This window comes from Pyrus communis, chromosome 16 (assembly GCF_963583255.1).
Source record: "Pyrus communis chromosome 16, drPyrComm1.1, whole genome shotgun sequence".
NCBI lineage: Eukaryota > Viridiplantae > Streptophyta > Magnoliopsida > Rosales > Rosaceae > Pyrus > Pyrus communis.
The window spans coordinates 1,539,386-1,549,740 of NC_084818.1; the positions used below are offsets into that span (position 1 = coordinate 1,539,386).

The 10,355-nt window shown below is 36.8% G+C and overlaps 1 protein-coding gene across 1 annotated transcript; it reads left to right on the forward strand.

The window, feature by feature from the left end:
• The first annotated feature begins 6,996 nt into the window (after positions 1-6,996).
• LOC137721323 (uncharacterized) lies at positions 6,997-9,956 on the forward strand. Its single transcript, XM_068460422.1, has 3 exons — positions 6,997-8,035; positions 8,400-9,471; positions 9,576-9,956. Exons 1-3 carry the CDS (start codon positions 7,336-7,338, stop codon positions 9,760-9,762), a joined length of 1,959 nt encoding a protein of 652 aa, XP_068316523.1. The 5' UTR covers positions 6,997-7,335; the 3' UTR covers positions 9,763-9,956.
• The last annotated feature ends 399 nt before the right edge of the window (positions 9,957-10,355 follow it).

Genomic DNA, 10,355 nt, shown 5'->3' on the forward strand with positions numbered 1-10,355 from the left:
GATCGATGTGGTCTGCATTAAACTACTGCTTTATATATAGCTAGGCAAAAGTTCATACCCCAACAGTTAGTACAAATATACCGATCTATAATATTATAGAAAATATAGGAATCTGTAAAATGGGACAAATTGAGCAAATACATGTGTTTGAGCAAGAAAAGAGTAGAAATAAATGAATGAGGGACAGGCCACAGGTTCAGAACAACCCACACAACAGGCCACAGCAGCCAGCAGGCAGCCATAGATCGATCCAGTTTCAGATGGTGGTGATGAGGACATATAGTTGAGAGGATCTGCAACTTGTTTTCCTAATTAATATTAATAGTTATATGGAAGAATTGAAATGTAGGCTTTCAATGTACGTCCAGACACGGCATCTCCGTGCCTACGATGAAATCCAAATCAATTTCAACTTGTTAGATATTGACATTTTGTACACCCCTCCTCTCTCTGCCCGCGGCAATATGTTTTTATTTTAAAGAGAGCGATGATTTGTATTCATAAAACAAAGGATTGCAACCAAGGAGGAGAAATCTTATGTCATCTCATAAGGGATTAAGTAAGCTAGATTACACATCAGGTTTCGGACTTCGACTGCTAATGCAACATATATATATATATATATGCACACACCCCTTCCTCCTGCTCCAAGCAATTGGAAGAACGAGCCATGCTGTAATATGCTAAAACTAATTAGCTGTATATATGTAGTTCATCTATAAATCAGTACGGTTGTTGTAAAAAGTCCAGAAAACTATATAGTACAATACAATACGTCACTAATCAAGTAATCAGTGTGAAAACTGCCCAAGGGCAGTTGTGCAAATTACAAAGCATGGTGGGCGGGAAGGGTAAGTCACAAAGAGGAAGGGAAGTACTTGCAAGTTATAGCATGGGAGTGTACGCGTTTCATTTAAGTGGATCTGTCTGTACCATATAATTTGATTTCTCATATTTACTTCCCTCCTACATATGAGTCCAATTCTAGGTTATCATCCATCAATTTGCACATTTACCACCCTCAACAACCTCCCCCCTCCCTCTTTCTCTCTTTACTTAGTAGAACGAGTTCATCATTATTATGACATTTCAAACAACTAATATAAAGGTAGGTGAAGAGAGTTTTAAACATCTTGTATTTGTAGTTTGGAATGTCACAAACATGTTATATGAAAGTCTCTCTCTCATCTCACTCTCACCTATTTCTATATTATTATAATCTGTAGTTTTTGTGTATATTTGTCGTCTTAATACCTCTTTATTCTTCATTCTTCTTGTTATACAGATAACTGTGTTCAAATCAAAACAATTTAAGGCATCGAATCTCTCTTCTTGCTAATACTCTATATATGTGTAATATATTCCACCCTTCCTCTTTTCTTTTCTTTTTCTTACAACTCATCCATGGAATCTTTATATTGGTGTAAAACAGTAAAATAAATGTGTAGTAATGGTGTCTGTTGGACACTGCATACCTATCTGACTGTAGAATATGGAACCGCACTACTCCTATACATAGCATGTCCATAAGGCTGCATACCTATATCAGTATCACCGTACCTGCTGCAGTATTTTGGACAAATCTACGCGACGTTGGAAGAGTACGTAGGGTAGGAGTGAGGATCCCAAGGATCCTCAAATCACATTCATACATCGTACATTGTGCGATCAGAAATTATTGTAAATTTTTTTTTATTTAAAATTGAATATAAACCGCACCTGATGAAAACTGGTCACACAATGCACGATAAACAAATGTGATTGGAGGATTTCTGGAATCCTCACAAAGAAGATCGGCGAGGATCCTCTCTGCGTAGGGTAGAGTCTCCTAACGATTATGACGAGACATGATCAGTAAATAAACGATTGCATTTTATTTTCTGAAGCTAGTTCTTGATAAGATGGCCTTTAGAAGAAAATGAAATCTTTACTCATTCTTGTAGATTTAAGTTAATTTGCTTGTTTTTATGGAATTATGGACACTTATTTCATGCGTTTTAGTAATTAACCCCTCTCTCTCTATATATTTTTTTGACGAATTTATATGTGTGTGTGTATCTTGTTTTCCTATAAAAGCCAAAACTATACCCTAAAATAGTCTGAAATATATACCTTAAAATCTTTATTTCCAGAAATTGTTGTTTTCACATCTTCAACCAAATTATTGTTCAACTTAGCTCTTCTTTTTCTAGGCATCCATTCGTTCATATAATAACACACAAATTACAACATATGTGTTCTTTTGGTAACCTGATAACGAAATAAATGTATAGTCACTCGCCTATACATTTGAAATCAAAAGTGGAAAACAAATGAACGTATTTTTATTGTTTTAATTTATGTTAACGGTGAGTGACCATAACTCTGTGGTCACCGGCTGGAGACCTAAAGAAACGAGATTACACAAACTTGTTTTCAAATTTCAACCAAATTATAATCGATCGAACTTCTTGTTTGGTGCGCATTTATATACTGAAAACAGTAACACATAACAATGCATAAAGTTCCCTACAAATGAAACATGTTTCAAATTTCAATCAAAATACTATTCAGAATCTTTGCTTTTTAGGTGGACATTTATACTAATAACAGTAGTGCATTTCTAATTTCATAGCTAGAGAAGTTAGATAGGTTCCAACAGCCTGCTACGTATGATATAGATTTACCCGATCTAGATAAGTTCTGCATGAACCAGCATGGATCTGTTTAAATTTTGTAAATGAATCGGAACATACCACTATTCATCATTTATATCTTCCTACAGAGAAAATGAATGAGAATGTAGGACAAAATTTTAAAACAAAGTTTGCAAGAATCAATACATTGGGACCCTCCTCCTCAAACTTCATTCACTTCCAAATCTGCAAACTCATTCAATATACCCTCCACATACAATTTATAACACCCACGCAATGTATGAGAGAAACATTACTACTCCGCACAGTCCACAGTCCACCCCTATTACATATATATTTAGGGGTTTTTATTTGAAAATAAAGATAAAAAAAAAAAAAAATTCTACGGTGGTTGATGAAGCTTTAATGGATCTTTATAGATGTTATGTGGATTATGAGTGACTCCATGTGAATGTATTGGAATCCCTCAAAGGATACTACTGGCATTCTCTTTTGGGGGCATGCACATATCTCGAATATCTATCCATGTTTGGAATGATTCAATTTATTAAGGGATGTGTTATCCACACACTTCTTTTTATTTCTCATACACCTTTTGTTTGTTTGTTTGTTTGTTTGTTTTTTTTTCTTTTTTTTCTTTTTTCGTCGAAGCTCACACACTCTTTGTTAATTTCTGTTATTTGACCTTCTTCAATTCATTTGATTTGACGCCCGAAAATTTGAAGGTTGTGTGAGAAGTAAAAAGATGTGTGTGAATATCACACCCCTTTATTAATCTTCATTTGAAGAACATTCTTACAAAAAATTTATTTGAACCGGAGATCATTTAGTAATTCAAATGTATCAAATAAATGGACAATTCATCACGAATACATTACTTGGTACTCATACCATGTATATTTGTTCGATATACATATTTGGATGCATAAACGATCTCTGTATTAAATGATTTTCAAATGAAGATTAACAAGTTGAATAGTTCAGTTTATAAAAATTATAAAGTGAAGATACGTTATTCACAAAAAGTGAGATATTTGCATTTCACTATGGGAAATGCAAGTATTATCCTTCCTCAAAATCTCGAGAGGAGAGACATGACATATTAAGTCTTAAAATCTCAGGGGAGAAACATGATTTGTTAAGTCTTGAAAGTCATTAAAAACTTTTCAAAATCTCAAATGAATACATCCAACCAAATTTATGTTCTTTTGTTTTCTCACTGAACTCATCTCATCATGAAATTGTTGTAGTATTAAGGATATATTGTCTACAGTCTCCACCATTTTCTTCCTCGTGTTTCACGCCGGTAAGGGGTCGAGATCTCTGGGGGTTGTTGGGAATTGTGGGTCACGTTGAGATGGATCTGTCGGATAATTCAATTAGGGGCGCCAACCATGCATCTTAAAATCTTGATTTTTGATTGCATATATTTATGAATATTAATATATGTTAGATTTTGTGTGTCCCATATTTTAATTTTGGAGCGTCATGTCTCCATCCTCTCTGCTCCCATTGCCGTTGGGAGCTTAATTTTGGTGCACCTCCCCCTTGCTCCACACTCATTTGAGCTAATATCATATTTTATTAGTTCTGCAGTATGTGTTCATCTGCGTCTCTTCTCTTTTATGGATAGATAAAACAAATATCATATATTTCTCTCTCCTTTGCAGCAAACTGACAATTAAACTTTTCACATGTATTTTGCAATTAGGGTTTCAAATTTGGATGAAACATTACTGTTTATGTTTTGGAAGAAAAAGTATATATAGATTATACAGGAGATCAACTGAGCAACAAAGTTGACAGCAGGCCCCTTTAGATTCCAAGCTGATGAGAAAGAATGTATATATGCCAAAATTAAAATCAAATATTATTGGACAAACTATAAACATGCAATGCATGCATATGTGGAGATTCCTTGTTTGGTGTAGCCTGAATGCCATTGCTACTTCGGCCTATGTTTTCTGTTCAAAATTTTCTGTCCAAAACAAAAAGAAAAAAACTTTGAATGATCGCTTTTTAATTAGTTTGCTGATAGCGAATGGCGATCAGTGAGATGTACAGGTTGTTCATTTTATTAAGCGTCTAGGTCCAAACTCCAAACTCCAAACTCCAAACTGTTCCAAGAGAACGTCTGAAACACAAAAAAGCATGAGTGCCCTTGTTGATTAATCAATTAGTTAACATTTTATCAGTTGATTAAAAGCATTCTTGCATTTTGCGTTTGATGTCTCTCTCTCTCTCTCTCTCTCTCTCTCTCTCTCTCTCCTGATATCATCACTTGTGTGAAAATAAATTAGTTCTAATTTTTTCTCTTCTATGTTTTAACACTGTCCACTTTGACACTATCGTCATCATATATGTGAGGTGATGGTGTTGGAAAAAGTACACAAAGCATCAGCATGTATTCAAACAGCACCTTATATGAAAAGTACACATAGAAAAGTGCAAAGTGAAAACAATCTTCATTATAAGATGCCCAGATGCTACAACAGAACTGACAGAGAAAAAATAATCTTGTGAATTCGGCTACATGCCCCTTACCAAGACTCCACAATGTAAATTCTCACTGATAAAAGCATAAAATGATAAGCTCGGAGTCCTCTGAGCGCGCGCAAAAGCCTCTTTCGGGCCCCACATTTCTCATAAGCCCGACTCCAGTCGAAGAAATTAAGGTTTTCCTGCGAGTAGGGATTAAGTATTGCCTGAGATGTCGGAAAAGTTTCATTCTTTCTAGTTTCCGTTTGTTTCTCGGGAAAATTTAGTGATGGCAACCCGCAGTTGAGCTATCTAATTGTAATATGGGTCCTCAACTACTATCTAATTGCAATTTTAGTCCCAATGTTCCATAAAGTTTTAATTTTTTCACTTCATACTCTTAGATTTTGAAATTGTATCAGTTTAATTGTCTCTTTGAACGTTTAATATATACTCTGTTAAACTCACGAGTTTTTGTTTTGTCAATATGTTACAAATGTGACTTACACGTTAACTCGTATGAGAGTCTCACGCAGCCACACTCATCGTGTCATCAATTTAATGAAAGATTAAACTATCAATCTGATTGAAAGAAGAAATTTATACAATTTCAAAATCTTATTGTGCAAAATAAAAACACTAAAACTTTACGACCCATTTTAAAATTTGGTTTTTATCACTAATGGTCCTTGAAATTGACCAAACTCATCATTTTGGTCCCTCACTTTCAAATTCAATCAATGTCGTTTCTGACATTCACCACCGCACATCAATTTGGTCATTCCATTTAGAATCCGTCAACTATTTCTGTGGACCCACAAATCCAATAAAATGGTGACACGTGGATTATACAAAAGAAGGGTTTTTATCACAAATGGTCCCTGACATTGATCAAACTCCTCATTTTGGTCCTTGAATTTCAAAAATCAATTTCGTCAATCTTTTTTGTTAGTGTGATAATATGGTCCAATCATATGGCGCCACATGGATTAATTATAAAAAAATATTTTTTTTTAAGATTTAAAACTAAAAATACTATAAGAAATTAAAAACAGAAACTAAAAGAAAGAAAAAAAAAAAAGCCATCATCAGCTTCATCTAGGTATGCTCAAAATGAAAAGGAACACACCATGACACTACTAAAGCTCTTGTCCTCCGTTAACTTACTTCTCATTCTCCCTTGTTGATTATAATCCTATCAAATTTGAATTGAATTTGGATTCGATTTTATCGAATTCAGATTGGACTACTAGGACCACATCAGCACATTAACAAAACATATTGACGAAATTTTAATGGAAGGACTTTATTGATTTGCGATAGTGAAAGTCAGGGACCAAATTTATTGATTTTTAAAACTTAGGGACCAAAATGAGGAGTTTGATCAATGTCAATGACTATTTGTAATAAAAACTCTTCTTTTGTGTAATCCACGTGTCACCATTTTGTTGGATTTGTGAGTTCCACATGCAAACAAACAGAAATAGTTGACAGAATCTAAACGGAAGGACCAAATTGAAGTACGATGGTGAATGTTAGGAACAACATTGATTGATTTTGAAAGTGAGAGACCAAAATGATGAGTTTGGTCAATCTCAGAGACCATTGATGATAAAAACCCTTTAAAATTCACTCCAAACTTATGTAGAATGTGAATTATTAATCTTTTAACACATTAGTCATGTACATTTCGTATGTAAAATTCAGATAACAAATGAAATTTATTTTAAATTTAAAGGCCAAACCCGCAATTCAGTTATTGTCCAAGGACCAATCTTCAATTTTATTCTGTTCATGAGGAAAACCGACCGTTGTGACAGTTTGACACGTGGCGGCTATCCGCGCCTCCGCCCGCCTTGCGTTTCAGTTATTGTGTGTTTGGGACGCTTCTTCTCGCTCACACACACTCCATTTGCAGAATCAGTAAAATCCTAATCGAGCATCTGCTCCGATCGCCGGATTCTGCTGCTGCTGTTCCAATTTCTGCTGCAAATCTCCAGTTTCTGCTGCAAAGTAAGTTCGCATTTCTTGCATCTTACAATGAAAATATTTTTTTTGTTGCTTGAAAGCGAAAAGTTGATCATTTTTTCTTGAAAGAATAGAACTTTGTTTGTATAATTTTTGTCTCCAAATCTTCGATTTCTGAACGCTGCAATGATGAGGTGATCTCTGAAATTCTTGATTTTGAAAGGTAGGATTTTTCTGTGAGGTTAGGGAGGTTATGGAGGTAGTGGAATGTGAGGATGTTGGCGGCGTCGGTTGTCGAACAGGTTTGGATGGTTGTGGGGGTAATGAACTGGAGAAGAGGAGTAAGAGAGCTGAGGAGAGATGTGTGGAGTTAGAATCGGAGATTGTGAAGAGACAGGGTGAGTACGAAGCTCTGGAGGCCAAGTTTCGGGCACTGGAACGCGAAAAGATTGCGGTGGAAGAAGAGATTAAGGCTTTGAAGATGGAGAGTGGTGGGGATGAAAAGAAGAAAACTTGTGGGGGAGAAAATGGGGAGGGAATTGGTGATCTGACGGAGGAGAACGAGGAGGAAGATGAGGTCTTTCAGCTTATGGTTGAGATTGAGGTATTGGAGTGTGAGAAGAAAAAGGCTGAAAGCGATGTTGAGGCTTGGAAGCAAAAGTTCAAGGACCTGGAATTGATGATGCTAAAGTTGGACAAGAAATCCGTCTTGAAAGGCGGGGAATTGCCGCTGGCTGGAAGGATGAAGGTGGCAGGGATAGGATCGCCAATTGTGGATTCTCTTGAAGGCAGCGGGACCGTGCAACTGAATAACAGGATTAAACTTCCAGATGAATTGCAAGTTGAAGGTGGCTTTGAGTATTTGAGAGACAAAGATATGGCTGTAGATGTGGTGGATGTTCGCTCTGTATGTCTGCCCCTTGGTAATGAGATCGGCAATACGCAGTCAGCAGGTATGAAGCAAATTACACTACTCATCTACATACCATGGTGATTTAGTATCTACTTTAGTCTGTCCTGTTCCCCTCCTCAAACAAATTGTTTGACGAAATTAATGAATCGATGTTCAAGTGTTTTTCGAATTTGTTATTAGAATATGTGCAATTTTGTATAATTAGTCAACCTTGTGTACAAAGTTTTGAATGAATATCAGCATTAGCTGCATTATCTTAACAACAAGAAGCATGAAGCATTCATTTTCCTTGAAGAAAACTCACATTACACAATTATATATGTTTTCACGTTCCCAAAATGAATGCAATTATTCTCTTATGAAGTTGCTTCCATTACATAACAGTAGGTTTCTATCCATGGCAGGCACTCCGTGCAATGACACACCGTGTAAGCATTGGGATGGTATTGAGGGAGAGAAGAAAGGTGTCTGTGTAGAGCCTGATATGGAATATTCTAAAAGCAGACAAGCTAGGAAACGGTTGGCATTTGACAAAGAGGGGAGTCCTTGCAAGAAGATGGCTCCATCCACGCCTGGTGGTGGCATACCTTCTTCTCTCGCTGTCGTCAATATTAGTGATAGTGATGATGAACTTTTGCCTGCAGATAATCAGAAAAGCAGAAAGGTCACCATTTTGTCGGGTTCAGTATTAGGAGAAACTTTGGGTTGTGAAATGGATATGACTACAAAAAACTGTGAGCAGACACATCCTGAACAAAATGTTGATGAAGATACTGATAATATCAATGAGGTTTTTCTGCCTGCCTCAAAACCCAATAGGAAACGTGCTCTTAATATTGTTACTAGTGACTCTGAAAGTAGTGATGATGATATTCCAATTGCAAAACTCAAGGAAATGCATTTTAAGGAAGTTATACGTGACAAAGTAGGATCTGATCTCAATGACAGCTCAGTGACTGCTACTGCTTCTGAGGTTGACAATGCCATGGGTACTGTCAGTTCTCCCAGGCGGCATCTTGTTAGCTTGAGGAAATGTGGGGAAAGAGGCAGTGCACGAGAAGACTATTCAACTCAGACTAGTGAAACTAAATATGATCAAGAAAATCTGGCTAATGAGGATGTTGAAGATGATGACTTGGAAGAGGTTGGGTCGGAAAGTGAAGGTGAAAGCTTGGGTGGATTTATTGTTCAAGATGATTCTGATGTTTCTGATGCTCATGATGCTTCTACAAAGTCAGAAGGTTCCTCAGATGATGATGTGGACTTTGATGAGATTCTATCAAAATTTCAGAGGAACAAAGATCAGAAATCGAAGTGGGAATTTGAGGCAGACATGCTTTCTGCATTTGGTAAGGATCCGGAGCTGTGCATGAAAGCTGTATGTGCTCTTTATCGACAGCAGACTTCTGAAGAACAATATAGCAAGGAATCATTGTGCACCAATAGTCGTGGTTTTAGCAAGTTCGATGCTTTCAAGTAAGAATTTGAATTGTGATTTATGTATTTATAGGATTAAATTATTGATTCTACGTGTTCCTTCAATTATATTGCTGCTGATTTTCTGTTCTCCCATTTCACAGGGGATCTTTATTGGCCGAGTTTCTCACCAACGGAGATCCGAACGAAGATCTCAATAGAACTGTGGAGGAGTTGCAGGCATATGACGCGAACGGCATTGAAACGTGTAGAACATTGGCGAGTCGTTACTCTAAGCAACTGTTCGAAATCTACAAGAACGAAGAGGATCCTCTCTTTCTACCATTTTGATGGGGGATATTACTAGTCCAGATCCTCTGCCAGAAGTGCTTCCAGAGACCAACCAGAGGGTTTCCAAATGCTTGTAAACATCTAGGTCCTTTTGGTTTCAATTGATCATGGCGGTTGTATTTGTATATGACATCTAATTAGGAATGTCTTAAAAAATTAGGTCACTTAACGTTATTAACGTCGGGTGTTTTGTGTCCACATCTGCATTTACCCAGATAGTTTCCAATTTCTTTCGCCTTTCGTGGTCATTTATATTTCGCCAAGAATGAAACATGCTACCCAGCTTGGGACGCATGAGGACTTGAAAGGGGGACGCAAATGTAGCTCCAAACCTAGTATGTGCACGTGTTTTAACTTAGCTATATGGCCGACTCTGATTGGTCAGAGATATCAACATCTTGGTGTTCGCGTTTCATGTAAATCTCTCTCCTCAAGAGGTAGACTTGAATAAAAAGGAGCATGAAGGCGGTGATGTCCCAAACCTAGCATGCCTCATCGTGCGTTTAAACAAGTATATTATCTAAAAGCTCATGCTAGAAAGTTCGTCCACTGGGGGCACAACTAAGTTGTGGCGGATGCTTGTCCTAGTGGAA

What these genes read in the sequence shown, in the direction of transcription:
- LOC137721323 (XM_068460422.1), top strand. Translation starts at nt 7,336, where the DNA reads ATGGAGGTAGTGGAATGTGAGGATGTTGGCGGCGTCGGTTGTCGAACA. An exon ending in CGGCAATACGCAGTCAGCAG is followed by an intron (nt 8,036 to 8,399) that starts GTATGAAGCAAA and finishes TATCCATGGCAG; the next exon opens with GCACTCCGTGCAATGACACA. An exon ending in AGCAAGTTCGATGCTTTCAA is followed by an intron (nt 9,472 to 9,575) that starts GTAAGAATTTGA and finishes CCCATTTCACAG; the next exon opens with GGGATCTTTATTGGCCGAGT.